This window comes from Salmo trutta, chromosome 24 (assembly GCF_901001165.1).
Source record: "Salmo trutta chromosome 24, fSalTru1.1, whole genome shotgun sequence".
Lineage (NCBI taxonomy): Eukaryota > Metazoa > Chordata > Actinopteri > Salmoniformes > Salmonidae > Salmo > Salmo trutta.
In genome coordinates, this window is record NC_042980.1 from 19174625 (window position 1) to 19199585 (window position 24961).

The 24961-nt window shown below is 43.8% G+C and overlaps 2 protein-coding genes across 4 annotated transcripts; one reads left to right on the forward strand and one right to left on the reverse strand.

Annotated features, from left to right (window-relative positions):
- On the forward strand, window positions 1–13289 carry map3k19 (mitogen-activated protein kinase kinase kinase 19). Of its 2 annotated transcripts, XM_029711351.1 has the most exons (14): window positions 1–129; window positions 2670–2854; window positions 3628–3819; window positions 4199–4359; window positions 4649–4764; window positions 5527–5690; window positions 6448–6508; window positions 7573–7660; window positions 8420–8670; window positions 8855–8898; window positions 9025–11259; window positions 11371–11475; window positions 11741–12438; window positions 12735–13289. In XM_029711351.1, the coding sequence occupies exons 1-14, from the start codon at window positions 69–71 to the stop codon at window positions 12808–12810; spliced, it is 4437 nt and encodes a 1478-aa protein (XP_029567211.1). In that variant the 5' UTR covers window positions 1–68; the 3' UTR covers window positions 12811–13289. The 2 variants fall into 2 exon arrangements, with proteins under 2 accessions (XP_029567211.1, XP_029567212.1); XM_029711352.1 differs by lacking the exons at window positions 1–129; window positions 2670–2854; window positions 3628–3819; window positions 4199–4359; window positions 4649–4764 and having other exon boundaries at window positions 5529–5690; window positions 7599–7660.
- ccnt2a (cyclin T2a) lies at window positions 13075–23247 on the reverse strand. 2 transcript variants are annotated; one of them, XM_029711353.1, is made up of 10 exons: window positions 23060–23247; window positions 22021–22102; window positions 21775–21903; window positions 21199–21259; window positions 20630–20692; window positions 20367–20412; window positions 16613–16776; window positions 16381–16451; window positions 15054–16206; window positions 13075–14852 (listed from the first exon to the last, which is right to left on the reverse strand). In XM_029711353.1, the coding sequence occupies exons 1-10, from the start codon at window positions 23215–23217 to the stop codon at window positions 14785–14787; spliced, it is 1995 nt and encodes a 664-aa protein (XP_029567213.1). In that variant the 5' UTR covers window positions 23218–23247; the 3' UTR covers window positions 13075–14784. The 2 variants fall into 2 exon arrangements, 1 of the variants encoding a protein (XP_029567213.1); XR_003869132.1 differs by lacking the exons at window positions 13075–14852; window positions 15054–16206; window positions 16381–16451 and having other exon boundaries at window positions 16689–16776; window positions 20004–20412.
- Between the last annotated feature and the right edge of the window lie 1714 nt (window positions 23248–24961).

Consider the following 24961-nt stretch of genomic DNA (forward strand, 5'->3'; position numbering starts at 1 on the left):
AAACAGCTGCTATTAAAATGCAGAACATTATATTTGTTTGTCAAAGAACATTGGAGTAAATGTGAAGCATGAAAATTGGGCAAAGGACTGAGGAAGATATTTCAAAGTCGGAGACCAAGAGTACTGAAGGTGAGTAAAGTTGATCATTTCACTCAACTACTGCTTTTCTTTTTCAAGACTTCTTGCTTTAACTATGTCCATTCTGACTGAAACTTTTAGTACTATTCCATTAATTGGTTCTAGAATGCTAACTCCCAAAATGGTTTAAATGACTGGTTGTCAGTCATGAATCCACTAGGATGCTGGTTAATGTTCCAGAGATGAATAGTTATTATTATGATGCCAGTCAGGCCTGTGGTTTGAATTAGTTCTAGTACTCTCTCATTAACTCGTTGTCATTGTCTAAGTCACATCATGAGTCAGTTTTTGTGTCCCTAATGGCACCCTATATCATTGTTTCCCAACTCCAGTCCTTGAGTACCCCCAACAGCACACATTTTTGTTGTTGCCCCAGATAAACTCACCCAATTCAACTCATTGAGGACTTGATGATTAGTTGACAAGTTGAATCAGGTGTGCTTGTCTGGGGCTACAAAAAAAATGTGTACTGTTGAGGGTACTATATACAGTGCCTTCAGACTTGACTTATTCCACATTTTGTTGTGTTATAGCCTGAATTCCAAATTGATTAAACATATTTTTTTTCTCATCCATCTACCCACTATACCAAATAATGAATGTTAAAACATGCTTTTAGAAATGTTAGCAAATGTATTGGAAATTAAATACAGAAATATCTCATTTACATAAGTATTCACACCCCTGAGTAAATTCATGTTAGAATCACCTTTGGCAACGATTACAGCTGAGTCTTTCTGGGCAAAAGCCTTAATCACATTGGCAGGTTGAAGTGACTCAAGTCAAACTTGAGCCATGTCACCAAATTACTATTGTCTGAACTCTGAACACACACAAATCCAATTTGGTCGCTGTTTGGACAGTAATTATTCCAAAACGGATTTGAAAAACAGAACTGATTTGAGCATTAAGGCCTGTAGTATGAACAAGGCAAGAGCGTTGCACATCTGGATTGCGCAACATTTGCTCATTATTCTTTTCAAAATTCTTTAATCTCTGTCAAATTGGTTGTTGATCATTGAAAGACCATTTTCAGGTCTTGCCTAAGATTTTCATGCAGATTTAAGTCAAAACTGGAACTCGGCCACTCAGGAACATGCACTGTCTTCTTTGTAAGCAACTCCAGTGTAGATTTGGCCATGTGTTTTAAGTTATTGTCCTGCTGAAAGGTGAATTCATCTCCCAGTGTCTGGTGGAAAGCAGACTGAACCAGGTTTTCCTCTAGGATTTTGCCTGTGCTTAGCTCTATTCCGTAAACATTTTTAATGTGAAAAACTCCCCAGTCCTTAACGATTACAAGCATACCCATAACATGATGCAGACACCACTTGAACATATGTAGAGTGGTATTCAGTAATGTGTTTTGGATTTGACCCAAACATAACACTTTGTAATCATGACAAAGTTCATTTCTTTGCCACATTTTTTGCATTTTTACTTCAGAGGTTTATTGCAAACAATACATGTTTTGGAATATTTGTATTCTGTACAGACTTCTTTCTTTTCACTCTGTCATTTAGGTAAGTATTGTGGAGTAACTACAATTTTGATCCATCCTCAGTTTTCTCCAATCACAGCCATTAAACTCTGTAACTGTTTTTAAGCCACCATTGGCATGGTGAAATCCCTGAGAGGTTTCCTTCCTCTCTGGCAACTGAGTTAGGAAGGATGCCTGTATTTATGTAGTGACTGGGTGTATTGATACACCATCCAAAGTGTAATTAATAACTTCACCATCCTCAGATGGATATGCAATTATTCCATTTTATTTTCACCCATCTATCAATAGGTGCCCTTCTTTGTGAGGCAGATAAAGACATTTCAGCTTTTAATTTTTTATTATTTTGTAAAAATGTCTAACAACATAATTCATCACTATGGGGTATTATGTGTAGGCACCGTAGTGCATTACTTTTGACCAGGGGCCCTGCATCAAAAGCAGTACACTGTATAGGGCCCTCAAACACAACTCTGGACATCAAAGCCAGTTCCACTGCTTTTTTTCATTGTTCCCCTCTAATTTAGAGGGGACTCCAGGTGCGTGCAATTAATTATCAGGTAGAACAGAAAACCAGTAGTCTCCAGACCATGTAGGGTAAGCGTTTAATACCCCTGGTATAGGGGATATAGGATGTCATGTGAGGCAGTCATTCTCTGATACACATGATACAGTAACGAGAGGAAATGTCCTCCACTCCACTGTCCCTCTCCTAATAGAACTTATATTATAGTAATTATTATAAGCATGTGCGCTAGATTTGTGTTGGAGTGAAAGCCTACTGGACGGTAGCTCTAAAGGGATAGGGATGGAGAGCCCTAGAGGCTTGCATCAACATTCAACACAAACATACTGAAGCCCCACATCATACGTGGAGGGACCAGATCTTGAAAGAGGAGAGTAACCATGTAAGAAGTGTCCACAGCAAACAAACCAAGCTGAAAGGCAGCAAGTTACAGAGCAACAAAACAACCTTCACTGTTATCTCTTAAATTCATCCTTCTGGCTTGTATTCACACCAACTTGTCAACAGGACCCTTGTGGATGATGGAAAGTAGTGAGAGAAGGGCTCTGGGGGCTGGTATTGAGGTGCTGAGGGGAGAGCTGGAGGTGGTAGGCCTGGGGCTGGGAGATTGTCCCTGGGAGGAGGTGGATGTTCCCCGCATGGAGGGGGGCTGTACTCCCCTTATCACTGCCTGCCAGAGGGGCTTGACTGAGGTAAGCACCATTGGGGGAGGGGAATTTGGTTCAAGGGGAGGTCTGTCTGGTATGTTAGTCTGCTTCAGAGACCCTTTGACTGAACTGATAAGATGTGATTAGTATTCTTATTGTTAGTGAATAAGCCTATATATTTGAATGGAAACAACGTGGTTGCACGTTTATTAGTCTTGCACATTGTAATCTATATTCAACAAAAGCATCACTGTGTGAATGAAGGAATATTTAAATCAAAAACAGATTAACATACTGTGAGGATGTGAACAATCCATTTAAACACAGGAAACAGAAAAAATTCTAGACTATTTATTCCTCTCAGCGTTACAGTGACATTACTCATCAGTTGAATTTTTTCTTCCCAATAACAATAACACGGTGTCATGTGACATTGAAGGGGGGGGGGGGGGGGGGGGGTGAAGACACATGATCATTCTCTGGAGATACACTATCAAAACAACCACAATACTTTTTTAGTACTGTGTCTAAGGCCACAGGGGAAACAATTGATTGCATGTGTCCCAGGAGTTGGGTCTTTTCGGCTTATGTTTTGACTCTGTATGATTTAACAGATTTCACTGTTGCCAAAGCAAAACATGGCATTGTACTTTGTACACTGAGTAAACATGCAATAAACCCCATACTATTATGTTGGCTATCGTTTACTTGACCTTTGCCATTTTGAAATAGTGGACCAAAGCATGTCATTAACCCTACCCTACCAATAAAACATAGGGGGGGGGGGGGGGGTATTTTAATGTACATTTTGTTGTCAGGTTGTACACTTCCTTCTGAAAAGAGGAGCCGATGTGACTCTGTGCAACCATAGCAACCAGACACCACTGCATGTGAGTCTTCCAGTCCTCCAGGAGGTGCTGTTATCAGCCATGTTCAGGGCTCTGCCCCACCAGACCCAGCTCCTCCAGGCTGCCTGGCAGGGAGACCTCCACTCCCTGCAGCACCTCCTGGTAAGTCCGCCTCCCCCCAAAACTCCTTTACAACGTCTCACCATAGACCACACACACACACGCGCGCGCGCGCGCGCACAAGCACACACCAAGCGAGCACACAGTCACTGCCACCGCCACTGATATCACTCCCAACGCCCTTTACATTGTGTAACTGGAAATGTGATACACAACATCAGGTGCTTGTCTAACAACGGGGGTAGGCTAGAGTTTAGATTAGCACAAAGGACAGCATTGTGTGGATGCAGCCGAAGCAGCTATGAGCATTCCATCTGTAATCATCTCCAGGACATTTCTCACTTGACCTATCTTTGTTCGTAATGTGTAACTCTCAGGCACCAGTGCTGAGCCTATATCTCAATGTCTGTGTGTGTTGCAGGCCCAGACTGACCTAGTGGACGTGAACACTCAGAACCGCGACGGGCTGACCCCTCTAATGCTGGCTGTGAGGGACGTCGACCTGTTTGAGGAGCTGGACGTCCGGTTGCCATGGGAATACAGACCTGTGGAGGTGGTCAGGGAACTGCTGGCTCTCTCAGCGTAAGGAAACCAGCAGCAATGACAAAATCGCTTTGGTTTTGTTATTACAACAGCCTAAAACCTTACATTATTATAGAACCTTATTGCAAAATGACCTTATTATTACTGCAATACAATTTTATTACAATCTTACAACATAATAATATATTCCACCTCCCAAGCTAACAACTTCCTTGTTCCATAACAGCACTCACAAATACTTTTTCACATTGCCCCTGCATTTTTATTGGTCTATATGCTGCCTTCCGCTCTATAAATTATGTTAATTATTCTCCCTCTTTCCAAACAGTGACCTGGGGGTGTGTGATGTCAACGGCTGTTCTGCTCTTCACTATGCTGCTCAGATAGAGAGCCCCCTGAAGGACGAACTCATCTACATGATGGTTGAGTCCCTCAGACAGCCAGGTATAACATGACTTGCAACCAAGATGGTCAGACAATGTTGTTACTACAGTTACTGCTGTGTAATTACCAGACATGACTTTCAACCAAACAAATCCAACATAACACAATCCCGATTGTTGGTATGGTTTGATATATTCTCTGCTTACTTTTGAGGATATTCCAGGGAAATACTTCTCTATCCAAGTACAAACCATGTGATCTGTTTGTTATACACATACTAGTACCACACCAAATCTGCTTGTTTGTGGCAGTTCGTTCTTATGACATCACAGCACTCAAGTCATGTGCAACATGATGCCTTTAAAGTTTTCCTCTAAAGTAGATTTTTTCAAATCGATACTGACAGAAATGCAATATGGATTTGACTTATCTATTAGTTTAGTGTATAGCACAGGAGGCTGCTGAGGGGAGAACTGCTCATAATAATGGCAGAAACAACAAAAATGGAATGGCATCAAACACATGGAAACCATGTCTCTGATACCATTCCATGTATTTTGCTCCAGCCATTACCATGAGCCCCTTCTCCCCAATTAAGGTGCCACGAACCTCCTGTGGTGAATAGTATTGATTTAGTCGATCAGTGCAGTGTGTACTTGCGTAATCAAATGTTTTCCTGAGCTTGGAGGAGTGGTCAAAGCCAGCACTCATATGGGAAATCCTAGTGAATTCCTGAGGGGCTGAGTGTGTGAGAGGGCCTTGTTTCCTCTTATGCTCAATGACTCCACACCTCCGTCTCATTCTGCCATGGTCAACAAACAGCGCCCACGCCCCTGGACCTGCAGTGCTTCCACCCTGATGAGCTGAGAGTAAACTCCCCCAGCCCCTCTCCCTCTCTGACCGATGAGCTGAGAGCAACAAACTCCCCAAGCTCCTCTCCCTATCTGACCCAAAATGTCCTCATTCAGACTGCTGTCAGCACAGAGGTAAGTGAACGCCCGGTCGTACAGTTATGTAAGAAGTGTACAAGTCTGTAATTTTGTGGAGACCTACTTCATAATGTCATTTTGTTCACTGTCTGTTAACACATTTTAAGACCATCAAATATATTATTACAAGACAAGTTAGTTGTATTGCATAAAAAAAAAGCTTCTGTCTCATATGCATTAATTATTACTTAACCAAACAATGCCCAAATATCCTTAATCAATTAAAAGACTTAATCCATAGTGGCTCTTCCCCTAAAGCAATGGGGCCCAATTCACCAGAGACCTGAGTTAGATCAGTGTAATTGGCTGGTGGGGAGTCCGTGTTCTGACTAGCTGACTCTTAGCTATATCCTGACTTTGCTTTGAAGTGGCCTTAACAGGTAAGACAAGGGCAGGGAGCGCAGCTGGCTACTGTCTGGTGTCTAATGACCCAGCCCACTTATTGAATAGAGGAAAAGCAGATGGTTGAAAGAGGCTATCCCAGGGGCACACAAACATAGCAGACTGGGCACTAATGTGAAGCTATATAATATTTTAGGCCCCCCCCAGGGAAATGAAATGGGGTGGAGTTGTTCATTATAGGCTCTGAGATAAATTTCAGTTGAACATAACAACCACTAGCTACAACAACAACAGTCACCATCGTCCTCCTAACTACACTTAGGACAGTGATATCATAGATATTTTTGTGGATATGTGCCAAATGCCACAGGGTTTAAGGCTACTTATGATCATTCTTATTTTCCCATTGTAGGATTTGCTGGAGTCTCCAGAGTGCGTTCTTTTATCCGACCATCATAAAGCCATCAATCAAGGTAAGCTATATTTCCCTATTGTGCACTGTCACCTACAGTAGGTAGGGTCTTGGACAGTGACTCCTTGTGTCTCTGGTCTGTGTGCCCTGTTGGCTCTACACAAGACCACCCCCTCCTCCCAAACACACCCTTCCCCTCTCTTCACACACTGGGCCTATCCCACAAAGAGACAGCCACAAAGGCCAGCCCTGCCATGGCCCAAGCTGATTGGGTCAGTGTGCTAAATCACTCCCCTCAGGGAGACACAATACAGACTCCCAGCTGGAAACCTTCCTGACTCCTGTCAGAAACACACAACAGAACAGAGTAGCTCAGAGAGCAAAAACGAGAGCGAGCGAGCTAGAGGTGTACAGCCCCTCTCAATCGCATTCTGTCATATAATCTGAGGAGGCTGAGATGAGGGTAGATTGGACTAACTGGCTCTGAAACAGGTAACGTCTATTGTTTCTTATGTTGTTCTCCAACCACTTTGTTTGGAAAGTACTGTAAATGCTAAATGTCATTTGTAGTTTTCTGCACATAGGCTGTGTATAGAAACAGTTGTGTAAAAACAACATGTAAAATGTTTGGCATTATGCAGTGATAATAAATTGTATTATTGGTTCATTTTGATCTTGGTGAAATTCTACTGAGTTTATCATAAACAGTGTCATGGTGGAGCATCTGGGCTCCTGAGTGGCGCAGCGGTCTAAGGCACTGCATCTCAGTGCAAGAGGCATCACTACAGTCCCTGGTTCGAATCCAGGCTGTATCACATCCGGCCGTGATTGGGAGTTCCATAGGGCGACGCACAATTGGCCCAGCGTCGTCCGGGTTTGGCCGTCATTGTAAATAAGAATTTGTTCTGAACTGACTTGCCTAGTTAAATAAAGGTTAACTGGAAGAAAAAAATCGGATTCGTCAGTGAACTGTTGTGATACTGAATGCTATCCTACGTGTAACAGAGGAACCATTCACTGTTGGCTTGGGACTTTTGCTGTTGACACACAGTAGCAGTAATGTCCCTGCTGTATGTGAAAGGTACATCAACCCCTACTGACCTCAGGCTGTGTTGGGTCCTGTAGATAAGGGCCTCTCCCTCTCCTTCCAGAGCGCCATGGATACTCTGATGGACATGAGGCAAGCCTACCAAGATCTGGGGAAGGGTAGCAGGTGGGCTCGCACACACGCTCCATGTTAATTAGAACGGCTATAAATTAATACAACAATACAGTAACCACAGAGCAAATTGACAATCAGGAACACACCCAAACACCAACACCTGTTCATACAGACACACACAAACACTTATGCACACATCCTTGCAATTAACAAGCACTCTCACACACATGAACAAACAAATCCACCGTATGCTAGTCCCTCCTCCTTGTGTGTACTTCAACCCCCCAATCCCCCTTCCACACCTCCCTCTCACATAAATACAGAATAAGAAGCGTCCAGTTACAGTCAGGCCAGCAGTCATCATGTCAAGGGCATGCCAATCTCCCCAAACAGAGAACAGAGGGAGACCGAGAGAAACAGAGGGAGGGAGGGAGAAACCGAGGGAGAAACCGAGGGAGAGTCTACTTTGCTTTCTGAAACGGATCATTGTCTGTAGGGCTCTACTGCTGAAAGAGGTCCAAAGGGATCCTGAGAGAATAAACCCCTTTGAAAAGTTCTCACTTTACAGCATCAGCCCCTGGCCAGCGTCCTTCTGCTGTGCCCTCTGTCCTGCGTCCCCACAGAACAGAGAAAGTGCAATTGAAAGGGACAGTGTTCATTATTAGGACATTATACAAGACCCTACGTCTCAGCTCCAGGTTTTGTGAATTATAGATGATTTTAATGAACCAAAATATTTTACCAAGATTACCTGTGAGCATTGTGAGGTGTAAAGGATTTATTCTCAAATCTAATTTGTTCTCTCTTCAGTCAAGGTTCGTCTCTACCCAGTCTGTGGCTCAGAGCCATACACTTAGACAAACTGGATCCTACACCGGGGCTGTTGAAGTCCACAGGAAGCTCCTCCTGCCTGCCTGTTCCCCCCAGGCTCAGATGTGAAGCTGTGGCCCCCAGCCCGGTGACCTCTCACCCAGCCCAGCTGAGCCAATCTGCCCCCGGTCTATTGGAGCCTCTCCTGGACTCCAGCTCTCTGGTCCAGGCCCGAGTCCACATCCAGAACAGTTAGTAATATAATAATCCTATGTCTGCTCAAGGCTTAGAGGACAGTATAAGGTCAGCATGTTGTTGATTAATATGTTTAGGTAAAGGTCATGCTCATGAATGTGTTTAGAGAAGTACTCTTTGTTGAGGAAATTAGTTACATCATTTTATGTTTGTAAAGCTTGGCACGTTCTTGTCTTGCAGGGCTTGGGTGTGGAGAAACGGAGAAAAAAAGCAGTGGTCGAAAGGTAGGTCAACTCAAATAAATCATGTTTTATTCGTACATCACATTTTCATACAGCTTCCTTAGTTTGTAAAACCACCTGTAATCTGCTATTTATCCACCTTTGCCTTTTCCAATCATCTCTGTCCAGGGCTCCTTCCCTGCCCTGCTTCCAGGCCCCATCAGGACCCCCAAGCTGTTAGCCCCTCTGGAGGGGAGGCATAGAAACGGAGGAGTGCTGCCCGGCCTGAAGCACCCTTCTCCCCTAAAGCCCATCAGCCTCGTGCCCCTGATGCCCCTGACCTCCATGTCCTCCATGACCTCCAGGCTGAGGAGGGAGAGGCTGGCCAGGACCAGGGTGAGCCCCAGAGGATCCCCAGGCACCAGGGAGGGCAGCGAGGAGAGCAGCTTCAGTAGCCAATCCTCCATCGACCTGGAGGTAGAGGTGGATGACAATAAGAGAGACTTAAGAGACATAAGTGAGACTACAGCAAAACAACACGCTGGAGAGGCTTTTGAGGGAAGGTTGCAGTTGGATCTAGACTCATCTGGAAAGTTTCATGTTGGAGATTACAGTGAGGAGAACGCAGACCATAGGAATAGGGAGTCGGCAAGACATCAGGGTGCCTTTCCTAGGGATAACAAGGAAGGAGTATCTATCAAATCTGACCCTGGAGGGAGAGGGTACAAAGCAATAATTGAGTTGAGGCACCAACTTAACACCGATTTGACGAATTTCAAAGATGTTAACAGCACTTCATGCTTTGAGAGGGACTGTGAGGGTGAGGTTGTGGCAGTGGAATGGACAAAGGTGATGTGCTCAGGGGGTCTCTCAAAAGAGACCACAAGTACTGAGCCAACTACCACATGCCCCTTTGCATCTAAAAGAAATGGAAACAAAGATATTCAAGTTGATGACAATGCAAACACTAGTGTTGTGGATAACACCAAGTATCAATGTCTTCCTTCTACTGTGAATGTCACACTACCTGAATTAAACCTTCCTACAGAGAAAAAGATCAAACCTATCAAGCCTGCCAAGAACAAAGAGAGAAGAGGCAGCACTAGTGTCCAAATCAATCAGTCTTTCAACGTCTTGGCACACAAAGATCACATTCGGGGGAACAGCAAGTCCAAAAGCAACCTGAGGACTTCACCCATTCCTTCACAAGTCAAAGGCAAAGTCAGAAAACCTCCTGATCTCATCGTCAGTGGGATAATCTCTACAAAGACTGGTCAGAAAAGCACAGACTCAACCTCTGTCAGAACGAGGGTTACAGAGCCCGTACAGCCAAGCTGCAAAAGGCTAAACAACGACAAAAAGGCACTTAAAATAAAAGTCCCTTGTCAGAAACATAGTCAGCAGAGGGAACCGAAAAGTGCCAGACAAGCCAAGACTGGGTCACAACTGGGGACCCTGAGGGCCAAGTCAGCCGTGGACTACATCACGTATAGTGATATCTTCCAGGAAATCAACACCGGGGATGAGGGACCAGTCATCTATGAGATGTTTGCCGGCCCAGTGTTTGACAACATAAGAGTTTCCAGTTCATGTGAGAGGACCAGACAGGTCCAGTCTGCTCCATCTAGGAAGACCCAAACCCACAGGACCAAACACAAATGCCCTAAACCACTGGAGAGCATAAGAGTGAGGCGAAGCACAGTGGACAAGGCCAAGCAGAGGAAGAACAGGGCTATTAGGCCTATATCCAGGGGAAAGTCGCATCTGACGCCTATCGCCATCACGGATGACAAAGACGACGTGGTGGTTATTTCAGGGCTCGACTGGCAAATCCACATCCAGACTAAGACTGAGCTGGTCCTCGGTAAAGATGGAGAAGAGACCGTCTCTCCCAGCACACCAGAAGTTCAGGAGGTGGACCATATGTTGTCACTGTCAGTGATAGAAGAAGTGCTGTCTATGTCCAGCCATGCGCCAAACCCACTAATCTCTCACCACCGGCCGAGAGACAAAACCTCTCCCAGTCAGACAAAGACTAAACTCACATCTCATTCTGACCCAGATGATGATCACCTCCACGTGCTGCACAATAGGGGACCCATGGGGAACAACATGTCAGAAAATGAGAAAAACAAGGCAAATCACTTGGACCATTCATCCACCCCATCCGATTGCCCAGTGCAGCCTAAGATCAACACCTGGACCTCAGGTAGCTGTGACAGCAGGACAGTGTCCCCTGTGTTCCAGAAGTTTCTGGATGATGTGGGGGAGGGACCACTGACCGATGACCTGCTCCGTTGTCTGGCAGAAGAGCTGATATCACTGGATGAGAGAGATGGTGGATGTCCAGAAAACAACTGTGACTCAGACCAGAGGGAATTCAGAAACGATTCTGAGCTGAGATGTGAGAAGTCATTACTGGGGGTAAATTGGCACTAGCGGAGTACCTACACCAATTACAGCTAATCATATATACACACACAAATACTTGTGGTTATGTGTGTGTAACATCCTACCCTGTGCCCCGTCCATTAGGATATTACATCACCTGGAGAAGTGCTCAGTGGGTCTGGGTTGGTAGTGGATGATGCCATCACCTGGAGGAAAGGAGAAGTGCTGGGCAGAGGAGCTTATGGAACTGTGAGTATGTCAGCTTCTCAATATGCCTTGGAGAAAAGGAAAAGTTACATCAGAGAAAAGAGAACCAATCATGCCAACACCCAAACCTTGCTATAGTTATATAATCCCATATCAAAACAAGGCTACCTTCATTTTATAGATATTCAAATGAAACAGTCGAGCTAATCTCTAGGGTCTCAAATTAGCACCTGAGCCTGTCTGTAATAGGAATTTTAAATAAGTTTTGTCTTTAAATCCTAAAACGTCATATTTACGCTGGTTTTAGGTGTTCTGTGGACTGACCAGCCAAGGCCAGCTGATAGCCGTAAAACAGGTGGCCCTGGACGCCTCAGACCTCGAAACCGCAGACAAGGAGTACAACCGCCTACAGGAGGAAGTAGACCTCTTAAAGAACCTCCATCACAGCAACATTGTGGGATTTCTGGGCACCTCTCTGCGGGACCACATGGTCAGCATCTTCATGGAGTATGTCCCCGGAGGCTCCATCACCAGCGTGCTCCACCGCTTTGGCCCCCTTCCGGAGCGTGTCCTGGCCCTGTACACCCGTCAGATCCTGGAGGGGGTGTCCTACCTGCACCTCAACAGGGTCATCCACAGGGACCTGAAGGGGAACAACGTGATGTTGATGCCTACGGGAGTAGTCAAGCTGATAGACTTCGGCTGCGCCCGCCGTTTGAGTTGCCTCACTCTCACACACAGTCATAGTGACCTCCTGAAATCGGTGCACGGCACGCCCTATTGGATGGCGCCAGAGGTAATCAACGAGACGGGTCACGGCAGGAAGTCGGACATCTGGAGCGTGGGGTGCACAGTGTTTGAAATGGCCACGGGGAAGCCGCCGCTGTCACACATGGACAAGATGGCAGCGCTGTTCTACATCGGGGCGAGGCGAGGCCTGATGCCCTCACTGCCTGACAGGTTCTCAGAGGACGCCAGGGATTTTGTTCAAGTCTGTCTGACCAAGTGAGTTGATTTACAATTCTGTACTACATAACACTTTTAAAGGCATAGTTCAACTAAATGACTGGATGTTTCCTTACCTTGAACGTGGTCTCCAAATATGAGGATTGGGATCTACACTCTGGGTTTATATAGAACGCTACGAAGACTAAAGTAAAAGTGTGGATTAACATTTCAGTCATTTAATTAGATCAACAATTACTAAGTCAAAGATAAATGTGACAACTCACCAACAGTCAGTAAATCATGATAATAAAAGGGCATGCAAGTTGAATAACATTATTCTGTCCTCTTTGCAGTGACCAGAAACAGCGCCCGTCTGCAGAACAACTATTGGACCACCCTTTCATTCCTAACAATGTGATCTTAGTTTAGGACCTACACTCAAAGTTGTTAGGAAATAGCGCCAGAAGTGCCAATCAGGAACACCTATCAATCATTTATATAACATGTCCAAATTGTATATTTAAATTCCCTTTCAAATGTATTGCTTGAAACTTAGATACTTTCCCTAGGCTATAACAAATAATTCCTTGAATATTTGGGGCACCTTTGATACAAAGAGCATTTGTCAAACATATTGCATCCATACTTTTCATATAGCATACAGTAAATACCAATCATACACCATAGGTCATGTTTTAAGGTAGTGGTAACCGTAAGATTTATTTGTAGAACAAAAAAAACTAAAATGGATGTCACGGTTTGCATTTGCCTTCTTGTTGAGACCAAACCACTGTAATAATGTCTGTGCCCAAGAATATAATCACTATCAGTACTGGGGAAATATACCATCTTGGCCTCAATACAAACTGTCTGCACACTGAAATAAAGGACTAACCAGTCAAAGAACAGTTACTATTGTGTGTCCAGAATTGAGAACGATATATATATATATATATATATATATATATATATTAGGAAACTGACCCGTTAGAGAACAGCCTACAAGCCACCGTACTGTATCAACACTGATGGAACGTTAAGCCCTACAGCCTTTACTGCTAGCCTGGTCCCAGATCGGTTTGTCCTCTTGCCTACTCCATTGTCAAGCCATATCAATTACATAAGGAGTTGGCAAGAGAGCAGAAAGACTGGCATCCAGGCTACTTTTCTGCTGTTGTTTTCTTTCACCAGACATAAACAATACTACATTACTTACCTACAGCTTTGTATCTATGGGCTATAGCGTCAAGCCAAGTAACAATTGTGTGTAAATGCTCTTCACAGCAAAGGTTAGGCATGTAAACGTTATAGCACTATTATTATTGTCCTCTTCTCATGTATGTCTTTAGTTTTTTTTGTGTGAGGCAAAGCCTTTGGCATCCAGCTTAAGGTAATCTTGGAAGTCCAAAAAAAAAAAAGAAAAAAAAGAAGTGTACAAATTGCATTGCCTCTGACAACATGCCAGGTGGTTGGTACTGTTTGTAGGGTCTGGATTGGCTGAGTTGGAAAGGTCGAAGTTCAAGTGCCATCTCCTGGCAGCCAGCCATGTGTAATACAGGCTCTAAGCACAACAGGAATGCAGCAGTCAGAATCACCGATGATAGGACTCCTACATCAAGTTACAATAGTATTTTTTCCCCAATATATATATATCTTGTTATAGTTACAAGCAGCTCCAAACCTGAGTATTTATGGTATAGCTTTTTAAACATACAAAAATGTATGTACATTTATCTTTACTTTCTGTAAACAGCGGTCAGCTTTCTGCGTTATCCCTTTGATGATTGCATGCAGATCCTACATACAGTATTCAGCATAAAAAAGGAAAAACTAATTCAAGAGAAATAAACAACAAAAAATCCAACTTCCATTGGCAGCCATGTTTGGCATGCCTTTACTTCTCTCTGAGCTAAGCCCCCTCCTGCCACAACGGAGGGCTACTTGACATGTTTTCTCACCAGAATGGATAACAGCTGTGACAATGCTGTTTAAATTATTTAAAAGAAAATATTAGAAATTGCACCTTTCGTGCCTTTTCAGTATTTATACTTTTTCCCCCTCCGAACATGGAGATTTAAACTCGGATGACCCCCCCTAACACTCACACACGTCCGCATTCCAAGACCCATCCTGAGAATATGGAGGACAAAGCAGCAATTACACATTGAAAAGGGCAGGACTATACCAGCACTGCCAAAAGATCAGATGATCAGGAAGCATTAATTTCTCCTTTTTTGCCTCAACTGTTGAGATGTCCTACACTTTCCGTTATATTTTTTACTTTACCTTCCTATGCTTTGCTACAAAGGGTTCATGAGTTAATTCCTTGGGCACTTGAGAGAATCGAGCATGTCAAAAGTGTTTGTAGTCTGCCCGATGGCAGAAAACGCCTGGCCGGCTCCCTCAAGACTGCGGTTCTCCACTGGCTTCTTGTCCAGTTTCACTAGGGCGTTGAGATGTTCGTAGCCCACCTGGTATGTGACAGGGGGAGGAGGGGGGAAGGGAAGGTTAAAACCAGAGCTGTGACTGAGACGACACACACTGTGACTGAGACGACACACACTGTGACTGAGACGACACACACTGTGACTGAGACGACACACACTGTGACTGAGACGACACACACTGTGGCTGCAGCTGAACAGAGGAACAATGAGAGGAGGAGGAACTACCTGCGCCGCCCTTGGAGCTTTTGCTCGTTTTGGAGGAGTGGTGGTTGTGGCTTGCGACATGTGGGTGCCCCCTCTTGCGGGAGGAGCTGGAACCAGAGCTAGGGGCCATGCCCGCCACCCCCTCAACACCCCCCAGCCCTAGGGGTCTCCGGAGGACGGCTGGCCCGGCCCCCGCTGGCCCCTCGGGGACCCCTCGGCCATTGCCACTGTGCTGTGCTGCATGAAGGTGAGAGTGGCCGTGCTGCTTGTGGTGGTGGCGGTGGGTTGAGTGTTCCCGGTGCTTCTCCTTGCTCACTAGCGGGCTGGAATGTTTGCTCTTGGCCCCGCCCTCATCAGAAGAGCTGTGGCGCTCCGAGGACACCTTGATTTTCATCTTCAGCTCCTCTTTGCTGGCCACGCCCCCCTGAGAAGGAACTGGAAGGCGGAGTTTGAGTGAGCCCCCCTTGTCCCGTTTGTCAGAGGGGACCTTGTCCTGGCCTGGCGTGGCAAGCTTCATTTTAAGAGGGGAGGCAGTGGTGCTGCTGCTGCTGCTCCCAGGGTTAGGGTGGAGCTGCATGTGTTTCCTATGGTCTGATTGGACAGAGGAGGGTATATACGAGTCCCTGCCCTCAGGCTCGAAACTCTGCTGCTCTGCCCTGCGTTTATGCTGCACCGCCAGCTCAGCAGCGTGCTTCTCTCTATACTTGTCCAGGGACATTTTCTGAGCCGGCGGGGGCGGTGGAGGGAAAACTGGCTGCTGTTGCTTCCCCACACCCCCTGCCGACCCGACCTTGTGTTCATGTTTAGTAGGGTTGAACTCTGTCTTATCTGGTCTGTTCGGGTTCATTGGAGCACCCTGCTGGAGGCCAAGTGCATCTGTTTTGAGGGAATAGCTTCCTCCCTCCAAGCGACCCCCCGTATCCTGGGGCCAGTCGCTGGGGGCTGTGAAGGTGTAGGAGCTGCCCTGCATGGACGCGATAGAGTCCAGGGAGAGGGGCCCACTGGCGTGCCCAGGCAGAGGGACAGGGAACGATGAAGCGGCTTTGGAGAAGGCTGAGTTGGAGACCCCAGGGATGGCATCTCCCAGGGAATGTTCGTGGACCAGGGAGGGTCCTGGGTAGGGGTCGTTTGCCTGAGAGCCATCTCCCTTGGTCTTCTTGGCAGCTTGCGTGGTCTGGCAAGTGGGAAAAGAGAGAAAGATGGCGTGAGGAGGCGATTTTGCGAAGGGCATTATATAAAACTGTACAGCAATAAAACTACACTCAATTAAAATCAGCAGACAAGACGCTCTAGTGTTTAACGTGAGTAAGAGGTCTTAATAATTCACTGGTGAAAAACTGAAGCTTACCCTCCAATTTCGTATCCTCTTCAACCTGCTCGGTGTCTTCTCCAGAATCTGAAGGAACTCATGCGTCAGTTCTGAAGGCAAGGAAAGATCACACTTGGTTTTAACACCTAATTCATAGCAATGACATATCGCAAACATTTCTCATTGACGAAAACAAACTATTCTTCTAAACTAAACAACATTGTAACTGTGGCTTTTCGACTATGAGCATGAATCAAAATCAAATCCTCACCATCAAGAAGCTCCAGGGTGACAGAGTTGTCCACGTACTCCCACCAGTGTTTCCCGTCAGTGGAGACCGGGATCTCCCAGTTGGACCATTTACAGGCCAGGTGGATGCAGACGCAGGCGATTACTGTGGGCTTGTGTTGCAGGCAGAAGGTGGTGAGGTGGAGGCTGCGTGAAGAGAGGCCGGAGCACAACGGGTCACATGGACGAGAGGGAAGAAAAAACAAAGAGGGGAGGGGGGAACAACGTTAGTAACAGGTGCTTAGGGCTGAGGTAAAACATAGAATACACAGTATTAGAGAAGAATCATTATAACATAAATGTGAGACCCAGATTGTTATTTTGATAAGTGTGCAACTGTGTCAAACAATGACTAACATGCAGAATAGATCATGAGTCAGTTTCACATTGTGGCTACCATCCTAGTGTTTACCACAAGGAGCTGCAGATATAGCAATAACTTCAATTCTAATTAAAAAGATGACTAGTATTTTTTTTTGTGTGTGGGGAAAGTGACCGAATTTCACCCTTTATTGAAACATCAACCACCAATAAATAACACACGTGAACATTTTATGGCAAAGTAAACTCAAGTTAATTCAAACAGACACTCAATCTGCATTCATCACTCATAACTAACTGGTTATGGTGAGACATGCATAGAAATGCCTTCTTCTGGTCAACTCTAGTCCAAGTTGGTTTGAGTTCTAAAGAACCTGAGTAATAGAGAACTAGATCGAGCTACAATACTGAACCTTACAATATTTTCTAGCACAGAGAGCTAGATAGCCTACCATTTGAAAGACCGTGGTAAAAGCTGGATGGTAACCTTGTGTCACAACAAGTACAATGCCTGGACGCTAGACATAACGCATATTATGGAAAAAATGTTATCCATCTCCTGTATGACTGCGCTGCCTGAGACTAGTGCGCACACAACCCTGAAAAACAACAGATCAGGAGTTCCAGAATTCACCATGGTGACTAACCTTAGTATTTCTATGGTTTGAATTCTAAAACAGACATTCCCATTCAAGTCAATTATATTTCTATGCTCCTACTTGCTGTGGCTGGTCATTGGGTTCAGTTCAGGCATTAAGAAGGCATTTATCCTCGAATTACAGCGATGTCTCAGGCACAGCGTCAACCTCTTATTCTCCTTGTTCACTGTCTATAAGCCTCTCCAGTTCTAACGTGTCAAACCCAGCCGAACAGGCCGCTTTTGGAACACAACGCTGTCTTTGATATTTGTTTCAAAAAAAAAAAAAAAATATATATATATATATATATATCTCCATACGATTGCTGAATCACAGCACCTTAATTAAGACTAGGCCTAACAGAAAAGCAACTATCAAAATCTGCGTCCAGACACTGTAGTTTGTTTTGAGGGCATTCAACAGTTGGAAACAAAAAGGCTATATTTAAATCCCAACCCAACATGTCATGTTAAAAGTAACCCTTTAAGGACCTAGTTCTACGAGAATTTGCAGAACATGAACTGTGAAAGGTTGATTGTACACAAAAAGCCAGAAACCAAGAATAATACGTATGATAATGGGCAGATATGGCACCAAATCAGTATTTTACAATGCAATGGTGTATGAAAACATGAATTCTTCTCTTCAAATCTAATAAAAACTTGCCATTTGAGCAGGTCCTTAATGGGTTAACATCAGAAATGTAAAATTGGCACTTCCATTTCTGTTTTATATACAAAACAGCGCATTCGGGAAGTATTCAGACCACTTGACCCTTTCCACATTGTTACGTTACAGACTTTTCCTAAAATGGATTAAATCATGTTGTTTTCCCTCCATCTACACACAATATCACAATGACAAAGCGAAAACAGGTTTAGAAATTTCTGCAAATTCATTAATTTAAAACAGAAATACCTTATTTACATAAGTATTCAGACCCTTTGCTATGAGACTCGAAATTGAGCTCAGGTGCATCCTGTTTCCATTGATCATCCTTGAGATGTTTCTACATCTTGATTGGAGTCCACCTGTGGTCAATTCAATTGATTGGACATGATTTGGAAAGGCAAACCTGTCTATATAAAGGTCCCACAGCTGACAGTGCATGTCTGAGCTAAAACCAAGCCATGAGGTTTGAAGGAATTGTCCGAAGAGCTCAGAGACCGGATTGTGCCGAGGCAATTACTGCATCATTGAAGGTCCCCAAGAAAAAAGTGGCCTCAAACATTCTTAAAAATGGAAGAAGTCTGGACCCACCAAGACTCTTCCTAGAGCTGGCCGCCCAGCCAAACAGAGCAATTGGGGGAAAAGGGCCTTGGTCAAGGAGGTGACCAAGAACCCGATGGTCACTCTGACAGAGCTGTGGAGTTCCTCTGTGGCGATGGGAGAACCTTCCAGAAGGACAACCATCTCTGCAGCACTCCACCAATCAGGCCTTGATGGTAGAGTGGCCAGACGGAAGCCACTCCTCAGTAAAAGGCACGACAACTCTCAGACCATGAGAAACAAGATTCTCTGGTCTGATGAAACCAAGATTGAACTCTGGCCTGAACGCCAAGCGTCACATCTGGAGGGACCCTGGCACCATTCCTACGGTGAAGCACGGTGGTGGCAGCATCATGATGTGGGGGTATTTTTCAGCGGCAGGGAGACAAGTCAGGATCGAGGAAAAGATGAATGGAGAAGAGTACAGAGAGATTCTTGGTGGAAACCTGCATCAGAGCGCTCAGGACTTCAGACTGGGGGTGAAGGTTCACCTTCCAACAGGACAACAACCCTAAGCACACAGCCAAGACAACACAGGCATGGCTTCGGGACAAATCTCTGAATGTCCTTGAATAGCACAGCCATTGCCCAGACTTGAACCTGATCAAACATCTCTGGAGAGACATGAAAATAGATGTGCAGCGACGCTCCCCATCCAACCTGACATAGCTTGAGAGGATCTGCGGAGAAGAATTGGAGAAACTCCCCAAATACAGGTGTGCCAAGCTTGTAGCATCATACTCAAGAAGACTGGAGGCTGTAATCGCTGCCAAAGGTGCTTCAACAAAGTCCTGAGTAAAGGGTCTGATTACTTACGTAAATGTGATACTAATTTTTTTATTATACGTTTACAAAAATTTCCAAAAAACGGTTTTTAGCTTTTATCATTATGGAATACTGTGTGTAGATTGATGAGGGAAAAAAACTAATTTCATCCTGTTTAGAATCAGGCTGTAACGTAACAAAATGTGGGAAAAGTCAAGGGGTCTGCATACATTCCCGAATGCACTGTATATGATATCATTCCACGAAAAACTATTTGGTTAACTGACTTAAAAATGTTAAACTTATGAAAATACTTAAATAAAACTATTTTGTGAAATTGGAAAAATACAAATAAAAAGAAAATAGGGTATTGGTACTTACCAGGATGACTTCTACGTTATGTTTACATCTGTGTAATCTTTAGCTGCTATTCAGGCTACCAAAGTGTCTTTTTAGACATATGCACTTGTGTAACCGAGCAAACGTGAGGTTCTAGCGCACCACTACACTTCACATTGTGCATTCAACCCCACTGTGCCAACTCTGGTCCCTTGTACAATACACCGCACTGCAACCGGGGCCGGTACCGCCAAACGCCCCCAACCCGGGGGGCAAGGAGGGGGCTGGCGTCCCAGTAGCCACCGGCGCATAGAGGGCCGTTGGACACTGAAAGGGTACCCTGCATTAAAGGAAGCTATAGTGTGCAGTAGTCACAGTGCAACAAAGGAGGGTCAGGATAACAACCTGTTGGTAGCCATGAAATAGGAAGTCTGTGCCAGATCCTTGCTTGCTGCAAGTGAAAGAAAAAGAGGGTAAGTTTTTGCCAACCAGTAAGCTCCGATAAGGGTTATCATTAGAAGTTCACAAATTGTACATCATGTTTTGTGAACTTGAAGGTCAACAATGACTTGTTGCACAATCATTATGTCAGCATTATCTTCCCACCCACCCACATTAGAGGTTGGGTGGACTAGAGGGCATGAAAGAGCAAAGAAAGAAGCCTCTACCTCTCACTAGCTGGGAACATTTCACCACATCAGTGTGTGGATGTTCAATAGTTATTTCAAATCCTGGAACAAAATACATGACAGGTGAGTTTCAACAGTAACAGTTTGTAGAATAAATGTATTAAAGTAATGTTCTATGGTTCTTCCCCTCTATTATTATTCACAAGAGCACAGTCAGGATAACATGTGGACTATGAAAGGGAGTTCTCATTTCTTTCCATCCAAATAAGGGTGAGTATATTGGTGTTGTATAATCGAAATGGCCAGATGGTGGCCACATAATTAGAGTATTTCGTAGTCATAGAGACCACAGATTGGAACATGCTTGGGACTGCTGTTTGCCAAGATCTGAAATTCATCATAACAGAAGAACATTTTGACCTGCGCGGGTACAATAGAATTATGACATTGAGGAATGATCAACATGTTACCATGACAAACCTAATTTAAACAGCCTGAAAAATGGCAATTCACCAATGCCTGGCAGCAATGAACCAACAGAATATTCAAACACTTTGTAGACAAGATCAAGCTCTCACTATACGCTCACTCCGTCAGACTTTACTTACCTAAAGTCTGCAGCACTATGGTTTCAAGTATCACCAGCTCTTGAGCTTGCTGGAGGTATGCCTGAAGTTCAATAGACAATCATTACATGACATTTGTAATTTGTCTATCCATACCTCTATTTCAAAGCCCAATTCCAAACTGTAACAGTATTGTTTTCTTAGTGTTAGTGGTTTCAACTCAGTCTCACTACTAGGAATAATATTAGCACTCAGATCTTGCTGAGAGTGGACTGAGACATCAGTCTGACAAAGCCTGAAGATTGTCAATCTAGATTCGCCCTCTGGTGACAAAGGAGAATATACGCTGAGTATACCAAACATTAGGAACACCTACCTAATATTGAGCTGACATCAATAAGGGACCATAGCATTCACCTGGATTCACTTGGTCAGTCTCATGGAAAGAGCAGATATTCTTATTGTTTTGTACACTCAGTGTATACTAACACTTTGTATAAACCTTTACACTCAAACCGCAATACAATCACACAAAAGAAAGTGTTCAAGCCATTGACAAAATGGGACGAGGTGGGAAGGGAAAATAAAACCTACAATACCCATACTACCCAGACTTACATTACTCTTTGTATCAAGCGGGGTCTCTTGAGGGTTTAGACAAGCATGGGCAACTTTAATAACATGCTCAAGTTTCCGAGGTTGCTCTTCAACTTTCGCAGCTAGGAATAAGGTTGTTGGAGAAATTATCTGTAACAAAATAAATTGATTTGAATATATTAAAATGTAAACATGTTGCAAATTGTCTGTATGGAGAAAGCAGAAAGTCAGGCTGACTATAGATAATGAAGAAAAGAAAATACTTACATTTCTGTGGAATTTGGTGAAAGAGTGGAACATATAAAATCTATGCATGTAAACAATTGCTGTATTTATTGTAAGTTGTGAGCTGGAGAAAATGGGTTAAGGAAATCAAATATATTTAAACTTCCGCTGTTTCATCAACTAGCTAAAATGATGTATTTTAGTCCACAGATCACAATTGCGTTTACAATCAGTCCAATTGTGATATTTTTTTCACCAATTGGTCCTTTGACCAATCAAATGAGCTTTAAAATCTGATGTGATCTTTTTCCCCACTGATTTATCTTTTGACCAATCACAATCGGGCTGCCTGTATAAACGCAGCCATTGTTATCCATGGGGTAAGCCATTCGTTAATTAAATCAAGTCAATGAGATGTGGCAACTCCTAATCATTTGATCCACGTTGTGTTGACAATGCTGGCTAGATGCTGGCTAGATACTAGCGATCTATTAGTTAAGGTACAGTAGCTACATACATTTTATCCAGTAAGCAAAATACTAACATGGCAACCGAGCAAACGAAATTGACAAATACAATGCACGTTCTGCTTTACCTGATTGAACTTGCCCGCGCCAACTAGCGATAGATAGCAAGTTAAGCAACTTAGTCACAACGAACTAGCTAACTTGACAGGACCGTTCAATGCTACTATAGCAGGCAAGTGTTGGCATGCTGGGCAGCTATCACTTGTCTAAGCGAAGGAACTATGATTCATCATTAAACATCAGCGTTAGCTAACTAACATTTCAGTTATGGTAACTAACAAGTAGTGGGCTAGTTAGCTGCTAGCATGACTAGTTTGCTAACTAGCGCCAGAGAGATGCCCTTCATGTTGAATGTAGGGTGATGTTAGCTAGTTAAACTTGGATGGATAATAACCGACACCACACTGGCACATTTTAAATGTTCTACTATGACAAAATAACGTCGAACATAACCTGCCTCTAGCGCGTGCCCCAGACACGGGCCTACAAAGAGCTCTATGTAAATCCTCCTTCCTTCGACATCTGATGACTGCAAGCTCGTATATAAAGGATACACGTTGAGTCTCTGGCCCATATCTTGAATGAGGTTAGCCGCCTGCTGTCGGTAAGATAGCTCCCTGTCCGGATCCACTCCCGAACGGCGGGACGGCGTGGCTTCGATTTGCTCCCGGGTGAAAAACCATTTTGAAGAGGATCCCCGGCACGCCGCCATAGCTCTCCAGTTTTCACACAGCACACCAAAGGACCGAATGGACGCATGCGCGGCACGTACCGGAAACCACAATAGTTTTTCTTCGATAGCTTTTTTTTACACAGCCAAACCAACTGGTAGTGCATCATCGCCACCATTCGTTCTGGAGTGTGAACTTCACGATTCTGTTGTGTAGCTCAATGCGCACATTTTTTATTAATAGGCTAATTTTAATTCGGTTACAGCCAATAAAAGCAATAGAGAGGAAGAGGCGAATCTTGGCAATATGGGGTAGCAAAGCCCCTTTCCCAATGATCCCTCCACCTACATGTCCTGATGGACAAAGATAAAATGAACAATGAACAAAAATTGTTAACAGTTCCGGTCTGCTTAAGGGGTGGCTCTTCCATTTGCCCCAATGCATTAGCAACTGGGTCTGGTCTTCTTAGTTCATTGATTATTTATGAACCAGAAAAAAAAGGAGCAAAGGAGATATCTGCTGATGGAGGCCCAGCAATGGCAGTTTATGGTTGTGACTAGATGGCGTACAGCCAGCAGGTTAGGAGAGCATTTGAGCTAACCCACTTTTCTAACCTCAACCAAATTTTTCCAGAACCAAAAAATATACATTTTCAAGGAACAGAAACAGAACCTGGAACAAAAGTGATCCATACTGTTCCGTAACAGAACCATTAATTTAAATGCATGGGAACCGGTTAATAAATGTATTTAATGCACCAGGCATTTTTTTCTAGTCCCACAAAAAAACACCTATGCAAAGCCCTCACTCTGTCCCTCAGAAATGTATTCCAGTGTTTGCCTACAAGCTGAAAATCTTTGCCTGTGCGTGTTTTTTTTGCTACCTGCTCCTCCCCCTACAAAGCAAAGCATACTGAGATTACAAGCTTGATTCAGATGAGAGATGTTTAATTAGCTAGATAATGCATGTCACAAGAAGATGCCCAGTGTCTCAAGCCTCCTCAACCCTCTCTAGCTCTCACCCCACCCGCAAAATTTCAGTCGCATCTTGCGCCATAGGCTACACTGTCTGCCCATCACGCATGTAAATAATTAGCTTGCCTACTCTATCCACACTTGATTGGTGAAGTAATTTAATGAGCTCAATGTAAAAAAAATACATGTATTTCACAGGTTAAAAAGGAACGATATAAACCAGTACTTTTTGTTATAAAAGCTTTATGAATGCATGCATAAAAACACCTACAGTAAAGTGTTACCAAATATTTTCTGTTGCAATCTTCAGTTGGCTCCTCTTATATTAAATGGATAAAAGTATTAGTGTGATATAATGCTTACTTGAGAATGTAAGTGCAGTTTACATTCGGCCATAGAATCAATTACCAAAGAAATACATATTTTCAACTTCTGGAATTGACATTTTCTCAACTTTTTTTCGGAACATAAAAAATGTGCCCGATTTCAAAGTCCAAAAAATACATATTTTCAACATCTGAAAAACACATTTTCAACATCCGGTTAATACGTATTTTCACCTTTCATCCAGAACCTAATATTAACCTAACTTCAACATCTGGAAAACACCTTTTCAATGTAATTTTGTAATTTTTCGACATGATAACTCATGAGAAACATTTCAACAAAGAAATTTAAGCATTGTTCCCTACTTTTAAGTAAGTTTGATACTCATGATTTGGAATAATAATTCAACAAGCTCAGACTCACTGCAGAATTAAACGTTGATCCATGTTCTCCAAACTTCAAATTTTGAAGTTGCTCCAAACGT

Excerpts from the sequence above, each read along its gene's own strand:
- map3k19 (XM_029711351.1), top strand. The coding sequence starts at position 69 with ATGAAAATTGGGCAAAGGACTGAGGAAGATATTTCAAAGTCGGAGACC. Across the intron at positions 6,509-7,572 it reads TCATAAAGCCATCAATCAAG|ATAAGGGCCTCTCCCTCTCC; the intron begins GTAAGCTATATT and ends TGGGTCCTGTAG. Across the intron at positions 7,661-8,419 it reads GATCTGGGGAAGGGTAGCAG|TCAAGGTTCGTCTCTACCCA; the intron begins GTGGGCTCGCAC and ends TTCTCTCTTCAG.
- ccnt2a (XM_029711353.1), bottom strand. The coding sequence starts at position 23,217 with ATGGCGGCGTGCCGGGGATCCTCTTCAAAATGGTTTTTCACCCGGGAG. Across the intron at positions 21,904-22,020 it reads TCACCAAATTCCACAGAAAT|ATAATTTCTCCAACAACCTT; the intron begins GTAAGTATTTTC and ends ATTTTGTTACAG. Across the intron at positions 20,413-20,629 it reads ATGTTCCCAGCTAGTGAGAG|CAAGCAAGGATCTGGCACAG; the intron begins GTAGAGGCTTCT and ends TTTCACTTGCAG.